Here is a 25587-nt window from a genome sequence, read left to right as displayed (position 1 = left end):
AGAAATCCACAGTGACAAATACGGTAGCATAAGTGAACTATTCATGTGGGCGGTTGCTGAATTCTAGTATACTCCTAAAAAGGAATTCTTAAGGTCTATGGTAGAATTGTGTTCATAAAAGTCAGACTTCTTTCTTGAAAGATGCCATTGAAGGGATCCTTATTTCAGGGGGGAGAAAGTTCACAATTCTTGGGGCAATGCCAGAGAAAGCTCTATTGTAGGCTTTCTTTGTTAAGAATCTCTGGTTTTAGCAGTAGGGTGCTGGAGCTTCTAGAGGATCTTGAGCCTCCAGAAAGTTCAATCTTCTTGGCGTGATATCTTGGGGTATTGAAGTGCAGAGCTTTGTGAGGCACGCATGCAATTTTCAGTTGAATTTTTGTTTCATAGGGGAGCCAGTTGAGGGATTTCAAGTCGGGTGTGATGGGGTTGTTCCTTTTTGATCTGTCTTGCAGCAGAGTTAAGAGACCCTTAATGGGGCTGTTGTGGATCTGGGCAGGCCGGAGAGGGTAGCACACCTGTAGTTCAATCTGGGAATCACTAGGGCTTGTACAGCAGACTTGAAGTCGTTCCGAGAGAGAAATGGTTTTAATTATCTTAATATGTTCATTGGGAGGTTTACTTCTTCACTGGCAGCACTAATGTGCTTCGGCATATGACTTTTTTGAGTTCTGTCCAATGATCTTGCTGAATTGATTTGTGGAGGGCAATTGAATGCTGTAAATTGCTTCATCTATTCATTGATAGTGGTTGACTGACTGGGTGGGGCAATTGGGAGGAATTCCGTTTTTAGAGTTACGTTTGAGGTGCTTGCATAACCGCCAATTTTGGGAGCAGAAGCTAGATTGGAATCAGTCAAAAAGACCAAATTGCTCAGTGTGGTTATAGAGTTGGACGTGAACACATTTTTCAAGAAGCTTCGCCAGAGGAGGAATGTTGCAAATGGGGCGGAAGTTGTTCAGGTCGGCTGGATTGGCCAGTGTTTTTTTAGGATAGTGGTGGCCTGCCCAGATTTTACAATCTTAGTCCAAAGCGGGTGTAACAATATTTTAATCTTGTTGAAGATGTTGAGGGGGAAGTGGATCGTTGAAGTGGTTTGAGGGTTTCAAATCAGTTAGAATTGTGTTTTTATTAAATGGCTGAGTTGTAATCTGTTAATTTCAGATGATTGCTCGTGGTTCAGTGGTTCTTTCAGGCTGGTATGGCAGAAAAGTCCCTAGACAAGGTGACTCTTAGTACTTATCTGGTTTGTCAAGGTGGTAAAGATAGAACTTAATAGGGTTAGGGTGAACAGGAACAAACTGAGAGAAGGAAGATCATTCAGGCCAAGAAATGGAGCTACAGAATAATCAGACAGCTGTGTAGAGGGTTCGCGGAGTCCACCCAGAACAGGTGAAAGCGGAACAAAGGATAAACCTTTGACAGCACAGTAGTATGTGTATGAGTGGAGCGTGGGAGTAGGGGTTAACCGGAAGTGTTAATGCACATTCCACCAGTGCAGGTGTAATTCCCAAATTCTGTGGAAGGAATGTGTTTAAAGGAAGGGAGCAGGTGGGATATATTCAAGGAAAGGGTGTGAGGAGCACTCCCCAATGGGCCAAATCTAGAAATCCATATGAAGACCTCCTTAACCTCTCCAGTCATCTGTGATCAAAGATTGCATAGTGGAGGAGTGATTAAAAGTGGTAGGAGAGTCCTGTGATCTTGGGAAGCCCACTCGTAATTTACCATTACCAGGTTTGGACATTATACCATTACCACAAATTGCTGCAGCAGATTACCGGATTGGAATAAAGGAGCCAAGAAATATCCACAGAAGAAACCATGCAGTTCAACTATGTTAAAGTGGAAAAAAGTGAAAAACACACTCTAGCCAGCACAGACCAAGCTGACACATCTGGGTTTGCAGATGTGAATAGCTCCGCAGAGGATTTCCCTAGAAGAGCCACCATCAGTGGGAGGAAGCTGGATAAGTGCAGCCAGTGGGACTGAACATCTGGTGTGAAGCCCCTGCCAGATCTATAGAAGCTCCTTCTGCTACTTGCCAATCGGCACTTGCTGTGTGCGCAATCAGTTACTACTTAGGCACACCATCCAAGCCATAATGTAAAGGAAGTTGCACAGTGGTACGATCCGTATTGATCACATTGGAGCTCACAAAAGACAGCTATGCTAAAAATGAGGAAATAGTCCTTTGGTAGAGCCAGGGTTTAAGTGCACACAGATCAATCAATGATTGAAGGCTCTTTGCAAGTACAGTTTTTGAGCAATGCAGTCAGTCAATCTCATTCTTTCATGGGTTTCGTTCACGTCAATGACTGCTACTTGTGTAGGTGTTTGATTTCCATAGGAGCTGTGGGGACTGGCCTGCTGCTTGAGAGCTAAAACTGTCAAATGGGCCACATTCTGTTCCTGTTTTTCCATCTGCCTTGGTCAGGAAGCATTACATTTTGTAGTGCAAGCCTCTGGAAGGCGTAGGGGGTCTAAGCCTAGGATATTGGACTCTAAGCATGTTTGGCCATTTTTTATCTTTGGGGGTCTTACTAGTTGAAGCCTTTTAGGCAGTGGTCTTAAGCCCCTTCTGCAAAGCGAGGGAGCAGGCCAGGTTATGGTGTAGAGAACTGAACGAGGAGGAGGTAAATGAAGGAGGATGTAAGTAGTAAAGTGGTTTGAGGCTTCTGGGAACAAGTAGGGTGTGCTGATTAGAAATCATGGTACATGGTTTAAAAGATATATGGGTATGTTGGGGAGGGCACATGGGAAGCACACCATGACTCCCCACTCGCTAGAGTCTGACACGCCAGTATTTGCATTTATCTGTGCGCCCACAGCTGGGAGGGTGGGGACGCCCATTGATTCTGGTCACTTCTATAGATGCTTCAATCAATCATGAAATTTGTAAAGCGCACTACATACCCGTGAGGGTTTCAAGGCGCGGGGGGGGGATGCTCCTGCTATTGGTCGAAGAGCCAGGTCTTGAGTTGTCTCCTGAAGGTCAGCAGGTCTTCGGTTTTTCGCAGGTAGAGGGGGGAGGGTGTTCCAGGTCCTGGCGGCGCGATGGGAGAAGGATCTGCCTCTGGAAGTAGTTCTCCGGATGCGTGGGACCGTGGCCAGGGCGTGGTCAGCGGAGCGGAGTTTCCTGTTGGGTACGTAGGAGAGTAGACTGTTGAGATAGGCTGGGCCGGTTTTGTGGAGTGCCTTGTGTGCGTGGATCAGGAGCTTGAAGGAGATTCATTTGTCGACGGGGAGCCAGTGCAGGTTCCTCAGGTGGGGGTGATGTGGTCGCGGCGTGGGACGTCGAGGATCCGGCGTGCAGAGGCGTTCTGGATTCTCTGTAGTCTGATGAGCTTGGACGAGGCTCCGGCGTAGAGGGCGTTTATGCTTCGGCTTCTGGTGGAGATTACACTCCAGGCGAAAGGAGCAGTGTTCCACTGAGTGGTGGGGCAAGAGTTTAACGCAAGCCCCTGCAGCTCAAGGTTGCCCCTCAACCCTTCAAGGGGCCCCTAAGCAGTCGGGACCCTCATTTCGCCTAAGTTCAATGAATATCTGTGAGCTATGGTACACACGGGGGCCCTCTTCATATTTTGAAGGGGGCCCAATCACTTTACTTTATGCCACTGGTGGATGCGTAAATTGATGTGCTTGTGATCTGTGCAAGAGACGGACCGCAGAACGCTACCCATTTGTCTCCTGGAATTCTGGAGCTACCCACGGAGATAGATTTGGAGGACTTGAACTAGCAGGATCCCACAAAAAGAAAAGCGGTCTTAACAAATGTACTACATGGTCGAGCAGAAGTACCCCAAACGGGGGGGGGGGGGGGGGTTCATTTTTTCATTTTCAGGCCGTTTCCAGTTAAATTCTTTGTCTGTTTAGTGTTTCTTGTGGTGAGGTCCAGAAACATACTGTAACTGTCACCATGAAATACGCATGCCGCCAAACCCCAACCGAGAAAAGACCACCCTTCCAGCATATGCTGGCCTTCACAATGCCGCTACACTCCTGAGTTCACTTCCTTTCACAAAGTGCTTCCTTAGTCTGATAGCGTTGTCTTACCACCACTTATGCTGTCCTTGGTGGCCATCGAGCACTCTATAGTCTTGCCTTCGTTGACCAAGGAATAGCGTGAGAATCGCAGTTATCGTAATCCAGGATGACATGGCTTGGCAGTTCGGGCTGGACTGTTCCCATGAGGCACAGGGTCAAGACTGATTTGCATATGGCCATGTCTGAACTGGGGTGGTGTAGTGGGCAAAAGAACGATGGATTTAACCCAGATCTCTTGACTGGGGGAGAATGTATGCATTGTCAGCATTCCGTCCATCATTTGTTTGTTGTAATCCAGGATGAGGCCAACGAACCCATAATCCTGGGTGTCTGCAAAACATAATTGGGCACTTTTACTGTTGCCACTAGATATGCCCGTGTCCCATGAATTCCTCACTTTAGTGTTGAGTGCATGGAGTAGGTTGTGTAGAACACCTCTGCACAGCGCTCGAAACCTGGGAAAATTATCACCAAACATTTCAATGCTATTCCAAGAAAACGCTTGAGGAATCCATCCCGCCGCAACGTGCCGTCGAGACTCCTATTCGATCTTAAATGCTCGTATCCAAAGTTTAACCCCAGAGCCTTGCCAGAGGACACGATACATTTCAGTGAAGAGCACTCCTTTTTTTGCTTCCGATTAGAAAGACGGAACAATTTCCTGATCTAATAGCAGCAGAAACCGTATAGGTTTACTCTAAGAGTAATATCTCCTCCGGGTTTGGCGTGTGTGTTTTATATGAGAATATGGAAAATAAGACGTGCAGGGTACACGGTCTGCTGGAACCGGTACTGACCTCGTTTCAGTCTACCATTCTCTTCCTTCCAATCATTTCATAACATGACGTTGAGAAGCGCCTTTTGTACTGTGGAATCCTTGCTTTATTTCGAAGTTGTGTGGAGTGTCAGCTTGGCCCTTATGGCGGTTTCACTGCGTGGAGGTTTTAACATTAAAGTCTGCATCTGCTGGGGCGGGGAGGGGGCGCGGTCTTAACCCAGAAGAAGAGCTTTGTTCAATGTCCCTTAGTCGAGACCCCTTTCCTACCTGTGGACCGGTTTGAAGGCCTCCGTTGTATTGCTTTGCTAAGCGACTGCAGTTTGAATCCGCTCTCGGGTTTGGGTTCAAGGCTCTCCGTAGTTTAGAGCTGGGAACTTCCTGGGATCTGCCAGTGCGGCAGCCGTGTGCAGGTGTGCTGGGTAACGCGGTGTGCGTGCAGACAGTGAGCAGGGGCGTCTGTTGTGCCCAGCGAGGAGCGCGGGGGCATTGGTCCTTTGTGGTCAACGCAGAGGGCCCAGGACTGGAGCTTTGCCCCCACTAGCAGCCGATGCAGTGCCTTTAGTGGTAGTTTCATGTGGCCGCCTGTCTTTCTTTATACTTCGCTTTTAAGTTTTGTGAGCTTGGCGTCACATCCATAGTCGCGCAGGGAGAGGGACTCCGGTAACCTAAGGTCAGCACAGTGGAAATGTTCCCAGATGCCATCGGTGCACACAAAGCGCTAGTGTTTGTTTGGCGCCTGTTCTCAGCTGTGTGTAGGCGAAAAATGTGTAAAATGTTTGCCTTTTACAAAAAGCCAGTTTCTGAATGGGTCCATTGCCGCGGTCGGGCCGCGTGGGCGCCCTCTCCGTACTGCGTGACTCGCCCTTCGTGCGTCCCTCCCTGTCAGCAGACCCCGTCACGAGTCTCTGGTGTCATTGCTTCACGTAAGACGTCAGCGGGGAGACGGCACAGTGTGCCTGTGCCAGGCGCGCAACACCCATTGGACTCACCGGGCTTCAGCCCCCCCCGTCGTGTGTGGCAGCCCGGGATGAGACACCTTCCCGGGCAAAAAAGCAGCCGCACCCGAGCACTTAACAGGTCTTTAAAAGACCATTTGCATGTTAATGGGGCCTCGCTGGCGTTTCACCCCTTCTAAAGAGCCCCTGCAGCTCCACTCTGCCTATTGCTTAAAGTTCAGCCCCCCCCCGAAATTTTTGCTCAGCCCCCCCCCCGAAATTTGGCTCCAGTTGCGCCTCTGGCCTGTGCTGTGTATCCTTAGGACCTGTGGATTTTGAGGCAGTTTTCAGATTAAACTGGGCAGAAGTATTTTAAGTGGTCAGTAAATCAGCAACCAGTATTCTACAGCAGGTGATGGACAGGCGACTATAAAATAACTATTACTCGGCAAACGATGCTCTTGAACATAGTGCACTGTGTGGGTGTGTGTGGGGGGGTGTGTGTGTGGGTGTGGGTGTACGTACACACGCCGGATTCTTATCTACCTTACCATCACCAAGAATCCTCTCAGGATCTTTTTATCTGCTAAATAGTGTAGAGGGGAGGGAATTCATTTCTTAGCACATAATCAATAAATTGAGTTTAATCTCTTAAAGGACCAATGACCCCAAATTTTAGGAATTTATTACAACCCAGAATAACTGCACATACAAGCACCTCAGTACAAGGTGAAGAAAATAAATGGGCACTAATACAAAGGAAAGTCTATGCAGGAGTGTCATCTGACTCAGAATAAGAAGAAGAATCAATTCCAATAACATCAGGCAAGCGATAATCACTCCGGTCTCTATATTAGAAGTCATTAGCCTAAAGGAAAATCAGTTAGTCTATCCCTACTCTATCGCTAAGGTGACATCCCTACGTAGCATTTTTCCCTCCCAGGCAAGAGAGTAAAAGGTGTCAGGAGTGAGGATTTCCTTAGAAGTGCACTCAGTCAGAGCTCGCTCGAAGATGCTCCTTATAGCTTCCCATCTAAGCCTCAACTGCCCAACCCTCGGGGCACTGTCCCTTATTCAAAATCCCAAAAACATAGAACAAGCCCTCCGGCACACCTCTTCAGCCGGGTCTTCTCCCAGTGATTTTCCAGTGACACTTGTCTCCCTTCCAACGACGATTCATTCATCCTTGGGTCCCAGGCATCTTCTCTGCCGAAAGTATCATCCCAACATTCCAGTATACTCCCATATTGGCTTCTCGTAGCATCCTAACTCCTAAAACTAAGGGTTAGTCTCTCTAACGAGCTAAGTGTCCTTGCACCTGCAACAGAAACATGAAGGAGAAACTTTCCACTTCTCTGAGATTTTCTATCGTCCTGAAACCCCAAAGCCTTACCAAGGGTAATCATTTTCGGCCTACAATATTTAGCTAACATAAGAAACGAACAGGCCTTTCTCTTTAAACGTATATGCGATCAGGCCTTTACACAGTTTAAACACTCGTCTAAAATCACATTATAAGCATTAACTTCATTACACTTTATATATGAATAAGCAAACTGAATGACCAGCCTTTAATATGGTGCACGTTTAAACCTAATGCATCGCATTACATGAAAACCTATCATTATGCGTTGTCTAAAATACATTTGCAATGAACTACGACACTGCTCTTCATAAAAGGCATGGTTACATTTCTAATCATAATTGAGTGATACATTTCTAAGACGCACATTACTATAAGTCGTTTAACATATATGGGTGCAGACGAACAGTGATTATGATGCACCTCTACAAACTTTCAGAATAACGTGGCGCTCTATCGTGTGTGTGTGTGTGTGTGTGTGTGTGTGTGTGTGTGTGTGTGTGTGTATGTATGCATGTGTGTGTGTATATATGTGTGTATGTGTATCTATATATTCACTTAAAAAACCATAGGTTTCACACATGCTATAGTTAGGTGGATATTTCACTCGTAAAAAACCAATGAAATTCCCCCGTTATAGTTACTTGAGAACTATAACTCGCGCGCCCGCAATCCTCTGCTCATGACGTCACATATTACATCACTCATGACATGGTCCGTGGCATCACTGATGACATCATCCTTGTGATAGAGTGGCGGTCGCGCGAGTTATTGTTATCTCAACTAACTATAACGGGGGAATTTCATTGGTTTTTTACGAGTGAAATATCCACCTAACTATAACGTGTGTGAAACCTATGGTTTTTTCAGTGAATTTGTATGGTTTTTTAAATGCTAAGTTATGTATTTTTTTTATATATTTATTTTTCAATAAACTACGTATAAATTATTTTTTTTTAATGGTTTTTCACCGTGCGCGCATCCCCGCGATTTAAAAAAAAAAAAAGTTTTTTTTTTTTTCCTGCCTTCGGGGTTCTTCAGGGACCCTCTGACCAAGGCTAGGGGGTCAGGAACTCTCTACCCTGCCCCCTTTTCACGTTCGCCACCTTCCTTTTCCACTCTCGCACTGAAAACAAACAAAATGGCGGACGACACTTCCTGATTTCGACCGATTCGAACGTTGACTGACATGTAACAACCAATCAGAATTACGCTCGCGCACGGTGCGTGGCTAGATATGTATGTGCTTTTTACTGCAACTTTCGCTGGAACTACTGAACAGATTGACTCCATATATGCAAAAGGCACATCCCTGACCTGAGGACTACCTCTCTGCCAAATTTCAAGTAATTCTGTTCAGCCGTTCGGGGTGTACCTTCGACTAAAGGTCCTATGGGAAAATGCATGGGGAAAACGCGTTTTGGGACCCCCCTTTTTTCTCGGCCCCCGCTTGACAAATCCCCCTGAGACTTTCAGGGTTGGAGCTGAGCGGACCGCCCCATTAGTTTTGAAAATTTCGCAAAGATTCGTCAACTGGCGCCAAAGTTATTCAAAATAGAATTTTGAGATTTCCTATGGAAACACGGTCCTAACTATAACTATCTACTGGCGACCGCCAGTAGAAATAAATAAATATTACCTACAGGCGGTCGCCGGTAGGTAATTCTAGTTAGGACCTCGTTTCTGTTCAAAAAGCGTTTTTTTCTTTTCCCAATAACTTAGGCACCAATTGACGAATCTTAGGGGGCGTCCCCGTCGGCTCCTGTCTTGAAAGGTTCAGGGTGATTCGTCAAGTGGGGGCAGAGAAAAAAGGGGGTCCCAAAACGCATTTTCCCCATGTTAATTTCCATAGGAAACTTTAGACAAAGCTACAGCCTGAACTGCTGAACAGAATTACACCAATTGTGGCAAAAATGTAGCCCTTGGTTCAGAAAGACTTTTTTTTTGTTGTTGTTGTTTTTTTTAATGGTGTAAATCTGTTCAGTAGTTCCTGAGAAATTAGAAAAATAAAGTTTCTAGATCTGTGGGCGCCGTGGGTTCGCAAACTCTCCAGGGCACGAGCTTCACTCTGATTTGCTGCCAACACTCCAAACCATCGTAATCCGGATGGCGTAAAACACCGCCCATGTAGATCACATGCCGCTTCCGACTGGCCGACCGGCTCCTTGAATGGCCAGCCAGTTTCACTTCCGAATGCCTAAATTGTAATTGGGTGGCTGGAAGTGAAACCGGCCCCTTAGTGTTTTGCTAATGAAAGTCTCCTTCAAGACTCTGGTAACCTTCTGTAGCCCTCATCACGTTCAATGTTACGTAGCTAGTTGACAGCTTTCATGTAAAACTCGTTCCTTCATATTATATAGTTTGCCTACACCACCAGCAACCATATACTCCATTCTAATTAATACTGTTAGACCTGACAGCCTTAGGGTAGCCATCCCCCAAACCTTTTGCCTGACTTATTCATTTTTGCTGATCTCCTTTTTGCCGGCCTTAGGACTCTAGCACTGGTTAGCAGTGGTAAAGTGCGTTAAGTACTTGTGTTCACTCCTTTAAACATGGTAACATTGGCTTACACCTTATTGGCACATTTAATTTACTTGTAAATCCTCAGTAAATAGTACGTGTACCAAAGGCCTGTAAATTAAATGCTACTAGTGGGCATGCAGCACCTATTGTGCCACTCCATCATCTTTTAAGCATGTCCCAGGCCTGACTTTGCAGCCTGTGTATGCGCAGTTATAAACAGCCATTTCGACCTGGCAAAATATACCTTTTTGCCAGACCTAAACCTGCCTTTTTAATACATATGTCACCCCTAGGGCAGACCCTAAACAGCCCATAGGGTACGGTGCAGTTTATTAAAAAAATTGGACATGTACTTTCAACTTTTGCATGTCCTGGTAGTGAATAACTCTGAAAATGTTTGTCACTACTGCAAGTCCTGCCTCTCCCATAGTATAACATTGGGTTAACTTACTACATTTAATAAATGATAACTGTTAATTGGGAGTAGGTTCGGCATGTCGAGTTTGATGTCTATGGAATTGTAATTTAAAACCCTCTTAAATGGTAAAGTCAGATTTTAAGTCGCAATTCTGAAAATGGCACTTTTAGAAAGTTGGTATTTTCTTGTCCTAACCATTTGGTGCCTGCTGCCTGTATCCTGGGTCACATGACTAGGTGTAGCCGGTAGTTGGTCTTTGTCTCACTGTCTGGGAGCAGTACACAAAGGGCAATAGATAATGGCTGGATGAGCCTTCTCTGACTTGATGTGGAGGGGGATTGTCACCTACCACACTTGCACACCACAAAGGCCCTGCCTTGACACACTCCCAAAGGGATTGATACTAGTCTTTTGTGACAAGCTGCAGTCAGGGGAGGGAGGCAGGAAATTCCAAACACCTCTGGGTGTGGAAACCTCCAGAACCTTCTCGTACATCAAATCTGGCTCAGGTATAAGTATTGGACCCAATTGTAAAGCACATCTCTCGACCAGTGGAAGACTCCGGACTGCTGTTCTGATCTGCAAGAAGGATTGCTATTCTATTCTGCTGCCTGAGTGAAAGGACTGGACCTGCTTCTTGAAACCAGGACCACCAGAGTGATTCCAAGGGATAGTTGGCTAAGCGTTCTGATCAGAGTTGTGTAGACAGAAAAGGCTCCAACCACCTTGAACTCAGAACCTGGAATCTACTTGCTGGGAGTCTTACCTGCCAAGGATTGCCACCCCTGTCCTGGACATTTGGAAGTGTGTGAATGTGCTCTTCTTGTCCTGTGGTCTTTCAGGCAGAACTAACACAGCACATTGCATCTCTTCACAGCCCCACTTTGTAACCGGCACTGCGTGACACGTCTCTGATGCAGGACCTTGCATTGCAGCAGGCTGTTTCTTTGGAACCGCCACTGTATGATGCATCCCCCATGCAGGCTGTCGTGTTGCAAGCCCCTCATCAACTGCATCCTCGACGATTACACAAGACTCTAAATCGCAGCGCTACACCTGCTTGGAATCACTGCTGCAAGATGCATCCTCGACACAGGTTGTTGCAAAGCTCCACAACCGGGACTAAAGGCACTTTTGTTCAGTGGGACCAACTTTGTCCCTGTATCTGGCCCGCACTCCATTGCGGTCGGCCTGAACCTGTGACTTTGTAAAACTGCATATCACTTATTCTACAGATTGGATTTTTGTTGTTTTAGTGTCAAATAATTTATTACATTTTAATATGTATTTCTAAATTGGTGTGGGATTTTCCTTGTGTTGTGTTTTCACTTTATTGCTTTTTGAAGTGCTACATAAGTTCTTTACACGTTGCTTCTAAGTTCAGCCTCACTGCTTTTGTGCCAAGCTACCAGAGGGTTAGGCAGAGGTTAATTTGGGATTTGCTTGTGACTTCACCCTGACAGAAATTGTGACTTCTGCTTGAGTAGGGTTCCAACCCCTCAACCAGTAACCACATTTCCAACACGTGTTCTAAATATATCTGTGGAAGACTAAATTCCACTGACTCTTGTAGAAATGATGCAATGCAATATTGTGCTCTTTATCCTAATGGATGACTTCCTGTGCAAAAAAGCAAGGACGGGCTGGATGTACCAGGCATCCGGTTTCTTACCCTGGAGGCTGGACAGGTTGGAGATAGTTTGGGGGTTTGCGCTTTTGTTACTAGGGTCCGATTTTGTAAGAGTGCAGCAGTTTTAAAAGCACCTTAGATTTCGTTGTATATCCAACAGTTTTCAGGCAACAATAAAAGTGCCAAGATAACTCTGGTGATTAATGTACCTTCTTGAGAGAGATCGGAGTTTTGCCTAGTGGCAGGGTTGACTCGTGTAACGTAGCGCAGAGGGTTAATATGCCTCCTGCAAAGTGTGTGTACAATGCAGATCACAGAACAGAATTTTATATGAATAGCTTGTGATTTACCACGTTTGTCACTGATCCTTTTTTTTCTCTGCAGTTCATAAATTACAATCTTAATCTCTGTTAGAAAATGAGATGTTTTTCCCCCAGTCTCTTTTTTTTTTTTTAAATTTTTTTTTATATGGAGTTTTATATAGCGCGAACTAGACCTGAGACGTCCGGTATCAGAGCGCTTTACATGAGCACCAGTTTCATTACATGAGGACACATTCTTTTTTTTAGGCACGACGAGATTCAGTGATTTGCCCAGAATCACAGGATGTTGAGCGTTGTTGCCGAGACTTGAACCCGGTTTCCCAGCTTCCAGATCGACCGCTCTAACCGTAAGGCTACATCCCCTCCCATCTTTCATTATCCTAGTTCTGCCAAAAATCTATCAATCAAAATTTGTAAAGCACACCACTATCATCCCTAGGGGTATCTGGGCTTTGAGGGTGGCATGTCTCCCATCGATAAGCCAGGTCTGGAGTTTCTTTCTCAAGTCCACCAGGGAGGGTACTGTTTCGGAGGTGGAGGGCAGGTCATTCCAGATCTTAGCAGCGATATAGGAGAAGGAGTGGCCCCTGCTGCGGGGGGAGTTGGGTGTCTCGGGTGCAGACTGACGTTCAGTCGGTGGTGGATGTGTGATGGTACTTGGTCGTGAAGACCTTTGCAGGTGTGTGCGTGTCTGTGAGGATCTCGAACTAGCATCTTTTCTGCATGAGGAGCCTGTGGAGGTTTCTGAGGTGAGGAGCGAGAAGGTCCAGGATGAGTCTGGCTGCAGCGTGCTGTATGGTCTGCAGTCATCTGAGGAGCTGGGTGGAGATTCTGTCATAGAAAGAGTTGCTGTAGTCGAGGCAGGTGGTGACGAGGGCCTGCGTGACTATCTTTCTGTTGATTGGTATCCATCGCAAGATTCTGCATAGCATGCAAAGGGTGTGGAAGAGAGAGGAGGTGACTGCATTGACTTGTTATTTCATGGTCAGTTGGCTATTGAGGATGATGCAGAGGTTTTGTGCAATGTCAGTCGGTGTGAGTGTAAATCCGAGTTATGCTGGCCAAAAGCTGTGGTCCCATATGCATGTTTTCTACCTGGAGATCTGTACTTCTGTTTTGTCGGAGTGGATTTTGAGGCAGTTTTCTCTCATCCATTTGGCTAAATTGATTGATGCGTTGCAAAAGTTGGTTTTTGCTTTGGCGGGGTCCTTGGTGAGCAAGCAGATTAGTTGAGTGTAGTCTGCATAGGAGATTGAGTTGTTGAGGTCACTGACGTGGAAATTGAGGTCGCCAAGTAGGATTTAGTGGTGGGAGTCTATGGCTAGGGGGATCGTTGGAGATGGAGTCGCAGAAAGCTGGTCGGGGTCCCGGGGTCTTGTAGCTGAGAGGGTCTCTTCTCTTAGCGTCAGTCTGTAAACGGAAGTTGAGGTGTTCCAAGAGAGGCACAAAAAGGGTTTGTTTGGGTAGAAATACATTTTTATTAGTAAAGTCAACCCTAATGAATGTTATTTTCTGAAACCGGAGTTTGTGCTTCCACTGACCGCGCCAATTTTCTATACACTGATTTACATACATATGCTTCATTGTCTCTATGTATCTTTTTCTCTTTTTTCTATGCATGTGTATATGATGTAAAATGCTCCGACACCCAACACTGGTATGAGAGGTGCTATAAAACAAATGAAATACATGTGAGAGGGGCTATAAAGAGATGGTAGGTTAATGATATACTGGTTGCGTATTCTCGCTATAGTAACTTTTTACGATTGGAATTGCTCAACTGCTGCTTGTCAGCAGGGTTCCTGTTTTTTCCCCATCACCTCTTCTCACAGATGAATGAGATTAAAGAACTGGAGCGGTGCCTCCCGTCCTGAGCTGTTGCGAGGTGAGGCTTCCTACTCTTGAACCATGGGTGCAACCAGTATATCATTAACCTACCAAAAGTACTACTGGTGATGTAGGTTGTATTTGTTCCGAACTACATTTTCTTTTGAATAACTTAATTATTTTGATCACTTTGTCACACAGTAGCATTGAACATCTTGGTCCTGAGGAAGGCCACGACACCTTTGAGGTCACATTGGCCGAAACATGTAGACCCACTTTTGGACAGATGCAGTTATTTTTTCAAACTGCACATGCACTGTTTTTAATCCTGACCCCAAGAGTTAGCTATTAAACTTTATCCTTTTTATCTTGGTAGTTAGTTTTAACACATACTTCATTTTTTTTTTCACTGCCTCCATCACTCTGATACCAGAATACTTTACATCTGTTGGATTGTAGTAGATCCTATGCAAGAGTAGCATCTAAAAACATCCCTGAGCTCCTCCCTCACAGTGAGGGGATAGTAGCCCTTGGCTACATTAGGTGTTGTAGCCAAGAGGAGAAATCCCAGATGTTGAAGCATGCCACCTCAGTGGGTGATGGGATTCCGTCCTTATTTAAGGATTCTCATTCGGCATGATTGAGTCGTTTGCTGGTGTTCTAAATTTTCAGTGTTTTTCCTAAGCCTGCCAGACCCGCGGATTACTAGGTTTTGTCATTAATCGTATTGGGGACATTATCCACGCCGGTTTTAAAATTTCCCTCGGACCCTCCACTCCCGGTTTTGTATTCTTTGGCAGCTAAAGGTGCCCACTAATATCGCCATTACGGTAACGTGTCTCCAGACCCCCGATTACCGTGTGTGAAACGAGCCAGGGAAACGGATACGCTGAAAACTGCAGCGATGGGGGTGGAAGATCATTAGATGCCCTTGTGTCTGTTATGCTTAGCTGATGGCCTCAGACCCCAAGAGGCGACCCGCAACCCACGGAGTACCGAGTACCCCACTCCAGACCCAGAACGCTTCAGCAAGTACCAGAACTTCAGACACGTGATTAAAAGAGGGGAGGTTGAACACTATGATGTCATGTTCAGTCCGCACATAGGAGACCGCATGCCACGACTACACGTCGCTAGCAGCTGGACAGTCTCTTGTCAGAGGTCCCTGCAGCAGACACCAGACCTACAGATAGAGCCAACTACTGCTTAACCAAACATAGCGCTGCTGAAAACACTGCTTTAAGCACTACATATTTAATCCCTGTTAGACCTGACATCCTTGCCGTGGGTTTTTCCCCTATCTTTGCCTGTGCTACCTGGATTTTTGACGCTGTGCTGGATTTCGTTTTTGCTGGTTTAGATGCTTTGGACACTCTGCCACTGCTAATCAGTGCCAGAGTGTAAGTGCTCCCTGTGTAAAATATCATATTGATTGGATATACCTGATTGGCATATCTGTATCACCCTGAAGTCCCTAGTAAAGTGCACTGTGTGCCAGGGCTGGTGATGACAGATGCTACTAGTGGGTCTGCAGCGCTGATTGCGCCACCCACCTGTGTAGCTCTAAAACAGTGCCTCAGGCCTGCCACTGCAGGCCTGCCTGCAGTCCCCGGACTGCCATGTCCTCCTGGCCAGTGTCCACACTGACCGGGCCTAACCCTTCCCTTTTTATACACGTCAGTCATCCCTATGGAAGGCCCAAGGTACCCCCCTGGGCAGGGTGCAGTGTATGTAAAAGGTAGAGCATGTACTAGTGCAGGTAACATGTTCTGGTAGTGAACAACGGCCATTTTGTGTGTTCACTGCTGCAAGGTTATCTTGCTCCATAGGCTACCATGGGGGAGGCTGGTGCCAATGGCTATCCGCCTATCTTCTCATAGGAACAAGATAAGACATGAGTGTTTGATATCCCTGAGCTCAGCATTTAATAACACATCTGTTAGGAGAGGTTGTTTTTAAATCCTGAGTTGGAGAATAGTACTTTTTAGAGTAGCTGTTCTCTTGTCTGACCCTTCTGTGTGCCTGGGCGTGCTTGTGGATTGACTGTCTGGCTTGAGAGTGACAGGGGCTGGGGATCCCCCGGGAGGTTGGCTGAGTCAGCCCTCTGCTGAATGGTGACATTTGCAAGGAGAGTGGAGGGAGGAGATAGCACCTGGGATTGAATAGGGCTGTGCCTGCCTGCCACGGTGCTGGCTCCACCTCCTGCTGGGCGGCTGACGACTCTGCCCCTCACTCTGAAAAGAAAGTAGAAGCCAGGAAAACAAAGTGCTCCAGCAACACCCAGAACTGGATCAGACCGAGCTCAGGACCCACTTGCACAAAGACTTCAAAGACTTTTAGGGGTATAAGTAAAGGACCCCTGACAACAGATTTTTAGATTCTACCATCAAGAGGAACCTCTGCTGAAAGACGGACCGCTGAAGAACTAAAGGAAGATTGCCTTGCTGTGTGCTCTAAGGGCTGACCTGTTCTCCTCAGCTTCAGTTGTACAGCAGGAGAAGGGGTCTTGCTGTGTGCTGACCCTACCCACTTGACCAAACAAGACTTTGCTGTGTGCTGTGTCTTGAACCGAATCTCCAAGGGCCTGAGAAGAGCGGGCCTCCTGTTTCGCAACCCAGGGATAGAAAGGTTGCCAAGAACTCAAGACTCCGCTGTGTCCCCCCTGCGCTGCTGTGTGCTGCAGGGACCGGGGACTGTTCTACCAAGCTTCTCAACATCTGCCTGTGAAGTGGGCTGGCTGCTCTCTGTCTTGCTGGAGAGTGCCGCACTGACCCGGGCCTGACACCGGTTGCCGCATCAAGAAGACTGACGTGCTCATCGGCACGTGCCTTGCCGCGACCCGGAGGCCTGAAGCAGATCGAGAGTCGTACTTCCCTGCTCTACGAAGCCGCACTGTGAGTGGCGGACTCCGGTGACGTCGACATAGTCACTGGGGCTCGTCGAGGGAGTTGTGGAAACCTTGCACCGAACAGCCAGAGGAGCGCTTTTACAACGAGCTCAACGACACCGCCGGAGCAACGTAGCTGCCTAAACATCAAGAGCCTACAAACTGATTCATTCTCAGTGAGTATCGAATCACGCAAGAGACTAGAGACTATCGTCTCACCGATCCCGACCAACCAAGAAAGCGAATATAGTGTAAACCTGTGATACTTGATTTCAACTGCGGAAACTAGATAAAGATGTATTATTTTTGATATAACTCACCTGTGTGGTCTAAGTTTGTGGTGTGCGGAGGGGGGAATCATTGTGGTGTCTACGTGCAAATACCTTACACATTGCCTTGGGGATAAGCCTGTCTGCTCGAGCCAAGCTACCTAGAGGGTGAGCAGGGGTTATCTACCGTGTGTCCCTGTACCCTGACTAGAAGCAAGGGTCCCTATTTGGCCTAAGGTGTATACCTCTGCCAACTAGAGACCCCCAGATCTAACAATCCCCACCTAGGGCGCCCTGCCGCCACATCATTTGGAGGTTACTCCGTCTCATTAAAGTAGGGTCTGCTGCCACCCCTGGAGCACAGACATTGCCAGCGTGTGATTAACTGAAGGGAGGGTCCCTTGAAGCAGCGCTTTGAAGTCCCAAAGGCGGTTATCCAGGGCAGGCCGGAAGATGAACACAAAGGCTTGTACTGGGGGCTGCCCGAGTGAGGCCAGATTCTGCTCGCGCCGCCCTTGAACGCTGCAGGGGTGGTCCTTTCCCACTTTATATTATTCGCCAAGTGTGCACTCATGTGCACTTGTACTCAAATGTAGGGAAATACATATGAAGGACCAGTCGCGTACAAGGCAGAACTCGCGTGTGATTGTTCAGCATCTGTAAGATTGGGTTATTGTGGCAGGAAAAGCTACTTTCATCTATGCTCTGCCCGGGGCAGCTCACTCTACCCGAACGCGTGCACCCATCGCCTCTGCGCGCGCCTAGACTAGGGCCTCGTGAGGACGCTATCCACAGCTCATAACTAGGTGCACGCCCCCTGGTGGGGACCAGTGATCCACACAGGCACACACATGTACAGGAAATATCATGACATGACCTTGGAAAGAAACATGAACGAAGAAACACCTTTCCAAAGGAACCGTGAAAGAGACATGTTAGGTGGTGTTGGACCTGTCAGCCTTAGGGTAGTCTCCCCATCTATTTTTGATCGTGCCTCATTTTTTCCACCCTCATTTTTGATGTTGGACTTAGGTCTCCGGGCGCCTTTTCATTGCCAACCAGTGTTAAGGTGCAGGTGCTCCCTTCTCCCAAGATGGCTGCCACAGACCCCTGCTACTGCAGAGTGGTCTTTCATAGTAGCACCCTAGCTGCCAGGAGCTGGCTGGAACCCCACAACAATGTTGCAACACCAGCCCGCCTTTTTTGTCCCATAGGTAGAATGGGAAAGCTCCTGGAATGTGCTGGAACCTTCTAGAAGGGAGGTGTGGTTTTTACTTTTGCCGCCTTGGCTAGAGGTCACCTGACCTACATAAGTGAGGGAGGGAACTTTTTCCAGTTAGTTGGCCAGTTGGGGTGAAGCAGAGCTGGAGAATCCACGCAGGAGTGTAGGCGGTAGGGCCTAGCCAGGGACTTATGCCTCTGAGAGTGACAGGGCTTAGGTGCTGCCTCTTAAGTGAGTGAGGGATCCTGTGAAACCCACTGATCTTGCCCAGCAGTAGGAGGACCCAGGGAACCTCTGCCCAGCCTGACTAGGAAGGACCTAGTTGCCAACTCATCCCCTACCCCCCAAGGAACAGAACCCCAAGGGCGCCAGTTTCATCTGCGCCACAAAGACTGACTTTTGAAACTGCAGAAGTAACATCCTGAAACTTCATGCCAAGCTGAATATTGTAACTTCATGAAACGACTGATTGCCTGACTGCTGGGGATCGACCAGGTACTGGCGCTGTGTTTCCTGCGCTGCCAGACCTGACCTGTGACCCCCCCCCCCCCCCCCTGTGCAGATCTGCTGTCGAGCGCGGAGCTGGCCGAGCTCCCGCTTAATTTGTGACCCCCGCGGGTTCCAGGACCCGCAACGCGATCACCGCCGCGGCCCGTAGGCCTCAGGGAAGTGTCAGTGCCAAGTCGGAGCCTGCGGAGAAGCCCGGGGCCCCGCCGCTTCCGTCGCAGCGTCAGAAGGAAGAGCGAGTGTCCGGGAGTGTCCCGCGCCGGTGCGCGCATCAGAAGGAGGACCCGGAGCGGAACCGAGCGACGAGACCAAGGTAACCCCCCGGGGGCTGGGAGGTGTGGTGGCCTGAGACTCGCCCCCCCCCCCCTGCTCCCAGAGAAGGCCCGGTGCACCCCCTGCCAAGTGGGAACGACACCGCATGCTGAGACTGTGACTTTCCCCCCTCTGTGGGATTTCCCGCTGTAATTGTGAGTCTCCCCTCCGTGGGATTACCCTCTCCTGGGGACTGCCGTTCGCAGGACTCAATCGTGCTCAATGCGTTCTGTGTCCAAGTAAGGCTGATCACTCCATTGTATTTCCCAGTGCTCAATGCGTTCTAGGTTGGAGTAGCGCTGATCGATCAATTGTATTTAACAGTGCTCAATGTGTTCTATGACCCCGTAGCGCTGACTATTCCATTGTATTTAACAGTGCTCAATGCGTTCTATGTTGAAGTAGCGCTAATCGTTCCTGTGTATTCACCAGCCCTCAATGCGTTCTAAGTCTAAGGAGCGCTGACCCCATGTGTTGCATCCACAAGCGCTCCATTCGCCAGTGAAGGTCCCAAGTGCAAGGCGCTTATTGGACCCACAACGCTTATGCTCAAGGTGCTAGGCAGGCATTATACGACCGCAAGTTATGCTCATGTGCCTTTGTTTCTTCGTAGACACCAGTAGCGCCACGCCTGCAGGCCCCGGCCCGCAGCACTAGGGAAGTTCATACTGCAGGGGTTGCGGAGGTAACAGTACTGAGAGGCTGTAATGCACATGTTAAAGTGTACAGGTAATGAGCAACTGTAATGCAAATGTGAATGTGTATAAGCTAAGATACATTGCCCTCCAGGATCACCGTGTGTGCTCCTTTGATTAGATAAAACCTGATTAATTTGCATTCACCTTATTGTGTGGCGTCCATTATTGTGTGAGTTTACTGCTTCAGAGGATGCATGTGTTGTATGGTCGCTTAACACACAGGCCTTTGGGTGCCCAGCCGCTCGTGTCACGTTACCCCCTTAGGGCCTGGAAATCACAGGTCTTACAGGTGGGAAGTTTTTTAAGTTGCTACTACGAAAAATAACAAATACATGAAGGCGAATTACTTGAAGACAGTGGTTACAGATGCAATCAAAGGATGGGTTTGTGCTATTATAAGAGATAAAGGGCAGGATTACTAGAGCAAAAAACTGGGCTGGGTCGTTTAGGGTGCGTTAGAGTTCTGGTAAGTGAAGTGATACCAGTTATGGTTCAGTTTAGAATTGGGGTTATGGTTCGGAACATGAGCAGGGAGTTATAGACCTGCACAGACAGGTCCTCAGTAGCTGCACGTCTTTATCTCCATGGGTAGAGTGTCGGCACTCCTCAGCACAGATGCACCACTTCAATATTAGAGTCCTAGCACTTCTCGGTTACACACAGGGACTCTGGGTCAGTGAGCACCGGCACTTCTCTTTTCGCATCTTACCACAGGACAGATTGAATGAATTCTTCTAAAAGGAACGAAGTTTCGTTTACAGAGTCATGAAGTTAGCAAAAATGGGATTGATATTTTTCTCTCGCGGTTTCTCTTGAAAGGCATTTATTTCTCTGTAACCGTTGTCCTTGATAGTCATTTCTATATCATTTTTTCTCTGTACTGGTTATTCCATAAATATATTTGTCCTGATGAAATTGCACAGTGGATTCGGTGTAAAGTAGTTTTCGCATACCATAATCCTTTATGGGTTCCGGAGTAGCGTGCTACTCGCCAGAAAAGCGCTTCAACACCCCTTTAGGGGTAAGCAGCGCTATATGAATGCAAGCCTTTCTCCCCCTTCTATCCCTCTGCTATTCTTCTCACTCCAAATAACTGACTAATATCAACCACTCAAATTACTTTCATATTTTACCGTACTAATTCACCACTAATCCTTTATGGGTTTCCGGAGTAGCGTGCTACTGCACAAAAAACAAAGGCGCTTCAACACCCCACCAGGGGTAAAAAGCGCTATAAAAATACAAACCTTTTTTCCTCTTCTATCCTTCCGCCATCCTTCAGAATCCAAATAACCGACTAACCTATCCACCACTTTAATTACTTTCAAAGTTCACTATACTAATTCAACACTAATCCTTTATGGGTCCCTTTCACAGACCGCATCTTCCCTTCGACTCGTCTCGTTTTTACAAACCCCATCTAGATACGATACACTCTACCCCAACCCTCCCGGAATATTAGGCCACAACTTCAGACTGACTGACTCCGCCCTTAACCTACATACCTTCCACAGATGCTACACTAACATGTGACTGGCTGCGCAGTACGCCAATGTGCCTCTTATTGCCACAACAATATGCAGCGATTGACTTTCCACAACATAACAAGCTTTTTAATTGGCCGGGCAAGCGACTGGCTGTTCCCTACCCCATCACAGGCACAAACAGGACACCAGTGACGTGGCGCCAGTGCTAATTGACTTTTCTGTACCGATACCAACCCTTCGAACGTTTGGTGTGTTAAAAAATAATAGGCAAAACCTACCAGCCCAACCACTTCTAAACGAGGCCTACAACGCCACCTTAAATAACATTTATTACAGCCCTTACTCAACATTAACTATTCTCTGTGCCTCTATAAATTCACTTCCATTCAGTAGATACTTTCTACATTTGTCCATCCGTATAATAGGTGTTTTCTGTCCCAGCTGACTGGCACTAATATACACCCTCTAACTATTTTGGAGCTTTTTTTGCACTAATTTTTCAGATTCTAATTACTTTATAATAAAGTTTATGCATAACCATATAGAAAACGAACACACAACTAACAAAACAATGTATTTGTTTTTAAAAACCTTACAAAAGCCACTAACTGCATTACAGTACGCACATAATTAATCTCATTACAATTTTTTTTTTTTTTGTAGTGTAAAGTTACTTATACCACCAACATCCACACTACACACATACATCCCACAAACACACATCATATCACAACTCACCACTACACACCATGCCACTTTCCTGTACGTCACTACCAGAAGCACAACTCGCACAAAATCTTTACAGTATTGAACACAGCAGCCACATTGCTCTACAACATACCTTAAAAACATTGCCAATAGCGCTCACTAAACACTTAGAACGTCCCAAAGGCGAGGCCTATTGGCTATGCCAATGCTTGTTTTGTCCTGTTTCTTTCCTAAGAAGGATATGCTGATAGACATAAAAATGCCATAAAACCCATATTTAGCATTTTGTTTATTCGACTTCTCTTTTGTTTATTTAAACACGTGACTTTTGTCTGCTGTACTGTTTTCAGACCAGGCCTGAAAAGTCAAAGTAGCATGCCCATCTTTTTGCAAAGTGTGGACCGTGTGCATGAAGGTTTAGCCTTTCCCTACTCGTAGTCGCTCACAAATGAAACGCAAATGCTTTGATTTTACGCCTTACCCCTTTCAGACTTCACCAGCCGCCACCGCACAGTGGTGAGATAAAGCTCTGATGATGGAGACTTAAAGGGGCCGTTGCTTTGCGGCTTCTTGGCTGTAGATATCCATCCCCTCGCAGCCCGCTCTGATGGAAGGAGGAGACCAGGAGCACAGCAGGGGAGACTCTCTGGCAATGAACCTCTGTCCTTGCTGAGATGCAAGAGCAAGTGACGGAGGAAAGCGGCAGGCACCACATTAGAACTAAAGTGCACACTTGCCAAAACTGTGACGATGGTAATTTAGACAACCGTGTGGGACTGCTAGGGGGAGCATGTAAAGATGGGCCTGTCCAGGGAACTGGAGGACATTTGGTCACCCTGCAGTAGAGTCGTAGATGGATGAAGGACGGAGGGAGAGGAGCTCAGAGCGGAAGGTGGAACACATGGGATACAGCTGGAACAGGTTGGAAAAAAATGTGAAACTATAGGAACAGACAAGGATGCATGTTTTTTCATTTTTTATTTTAAATCCAAGTAAAAGCTGGGAGCAGGAGTGTAGAGTCAGGCCACATCTGGGCAGCCACTCAGGAGGACAAGGGCTTCTTCCTACAGAATGTTTCTTTGGTGTGCGCGCAGCCATCAGAAATTTGGTTTTGCTTTGTAGTTCTCAGAAGTGGGGCTGGTATTGGTCACCTAATGAAATTCCATCTTGTGGGTCTGTTCTGCCATAAAGTGGCGTGTGACAGTACACAATCAACCTATGCGGGCAGTCATCAATAGAAGACATAACTACATTTGGTGTCAACAGACACAGGAGTTTCCAAACCACATTACTCTGGTTGGCATTGCAGGAGTTGTTTGTGTGTGGAAGAAACTTAGTGTGAAGTGTGATTGTAGGATGCTCTAGTCGAATTTTGAAGAAAGTTTTAACATCGGGGTATGTTCACTCAACCACTGGAAGGGCGTACGGGCTGGGCTCCCTATGTTGGGCCAGTGCGGCCGGATCCCCCATCATTGTCGGCAGAACCGCTGCCTGTGTACTTGGCTTTCACTCCGCTACATCGTATATAAATGCATCCCATGTGTAGACCTTCTTGTACATGTGTACTTTAAAATAATATTTCTGATTGCATTAGTAATGCGAAGATGTTACAAGAACACTTTCTCTTTATTTCAGTTAAATATTTTGGTGGACACTGGAAGCAGTAATTTCGCGGTGGCCGGAACTCCAAACCCTGACATAACCACCTTCTTCGATTCTAATGAGTGAGTATTACAGGTGTCTTATGCAGATACATCGTTTTTGTCTTTGAAGCATACATCTATGTAATTGAGTATTTTTATTTTGGCTGGCAAGATATTCCGTAGCCTTATGGCCACCATTCCTACATGTGATAGTTTCAACATGGAAGTGCGTGGTCACATGTTTGCCACTTGAGGTTCGTGCTGTCGAAGTGCTCGGAGCTCGGAAAAGGAAGCATCTATTGGCCTTTGATGTATCTGATCCTTCTTCCTTCCTAATTAGATTGAAAAGCACATCAAGGTCCTCCTTGCAATGACCATGGGATAGAGATAAAGGGGGGGGGGTATGTGTGTGTGTCTGTCTCTCTCCAGGTTGCCGACGTGATGAGTCGCACTCAGTACCAGCGTTCGACACAAGGCCTTTAATCCGGTAAAAACATCGCCTGCAACACGATCGGGATAACCGCCTTCCCATCCTCAATGGCCTGACGCGTTTCAAAGGATTCACCTTCTTCCTCAGAGTGCGAGTATCAAAGCTTAATTAACCACATCTCCCATAATGCCCCACTGAGCCATAGGACCAGCCCATCTGGGGGCGTGGAAACTCGCATATATTTGGAGGAGGGGTGGTATGCACAAACCTGATCCATTTCGCACTCTGAGGAAGAAGGTGAATCCTTTGAAACGCGTCAGGCCATTAAGGATGGGAAGGCTGTTTTCCCGATCGTGTTGCAGGTGATGCTTTTACCTGATTAAAGGCCTTGTGTCGAACGCTGGTACTGAGTGCGACTCATTGCATGGGCAACCTGGAGTGTGTGTATATATGTATGTACGTGTGTATATGTATATGTATATGTGTATATATATATATATATATTCACTGAAAAAACCATAGGTTTCACACATGTTATAGTTAGCTGGAAATTTTACTGATAAAAAACCAATGAAATTCCCCCGTTATAGTTACTGTAGGCAACTATAACTCACGCGACCGTAATCCTCTGCTGATGCTAATGCTGTATTTAGACACTTATTTGCCCATGTCTTCTTCCATTAAATTTTAGCTATACATATATTACAATTTTTTTTTTTTCATAAAGACACATATGTCATCAGCAGAGGATTACGGTCGCGTGAGTTATAGTTGCCTACAGTAACTATAACGGGGGAATTTCATTGGTTTTTTATCAGTCAAATTTCCAGCTAACTATAACATGTGTGAAACCTATGGTTTTTTCAGTGAATTGGCAAGGTTTTTTAAATGCTAAGTTACTTTACGCCATTCGTGGCATGCGCACCCACTTAACGCAGTTCGTTCCGTGCGCGCACGGTGCGCTTCGCGCACCGTGCGCGCACAGTGAGCACGCGGTGCGCTTCGCGCACCGCGCGCCCACTTTACGCAGTTAGTGCCGTACACGCAAGGTGGGCACGTTACGCACCGTGCACACATGGAGGACATATTATGCGCTTCCTTGTGATAGGTAATCTGTTAAATTTAATTTGTAAGTGATGACAATAATATGCCATGCACAGAGTGTGTTTTTTTTTTTTTTTTAATATTTTTTAGCGTAAGCGCACGGTACGCGTACGGTAAGCGTAATCGGCGAAATTTTCAAAAAATAAAAATTTACCGTTTTTGGCCTTGGGGGATCTTTGAGGACTCAACTAACATGGCTATGTGCATGGGCGCTGTCTAAACAGCCCCTTTATATGTTTTTTGCCTTTGTTTACAGCCCCTCCCTCACAGTGCGAGAGAGAAAATGGCGGCCGCCGCTTCCTGGTTTCGACCGATTCGAATGTTTACTTAGATGTAACAGCCAATCAGAATCGCGCTCGCGCACGCCACCGTACGCGTACGGTAAGCGTACCGTAAGCGCACCGTAAGCTGGCTCAGATATATATATTGATTTAAAGGCTATTTTCTCAGAATCTACTGAACAGATTTACACCAAA

At 46.8% G+C, this 25587-nt stretch overlaps 1 protein-coding gene across 1 annotated transcript in view; it reads left to right on the top strand.

The window, feature by feature from the left end:
* Positions 1-25587, top strand: part of BACE2 (beta-secretase 2) — a 278687-nt gene that overhangs the window by 110291 nt on the left and 142809 nt on the right. The window contains exon 2 of the mRNA XM_085621229.1: positions 23570-23658. Coding sequence (XP_085477355.1) covers positions 23570-23658 — 89 coding nt within the window. The remainder of the gene's footprint in view (positions 1-23569; positions 23659-25587) is intronic.

This window comes from Triturus cristatus, chromosome 8 (assembly GCF_964204655.1).
Source record: "Triturus cristatus chromosome 8, aTriCri1.1, whole genome shotgun sequence".
Classification (NCBI taxonomy): Eukaryota; Metazoa; Chordata; class Amphibia; order Caudata; family Salamandridae; genus Triturus; species Triturus cristatus.
Note: the sequence above shows the minus strand (reverse complement) of the source record. Positions and strands in the feature narration are given on the sequence as shown.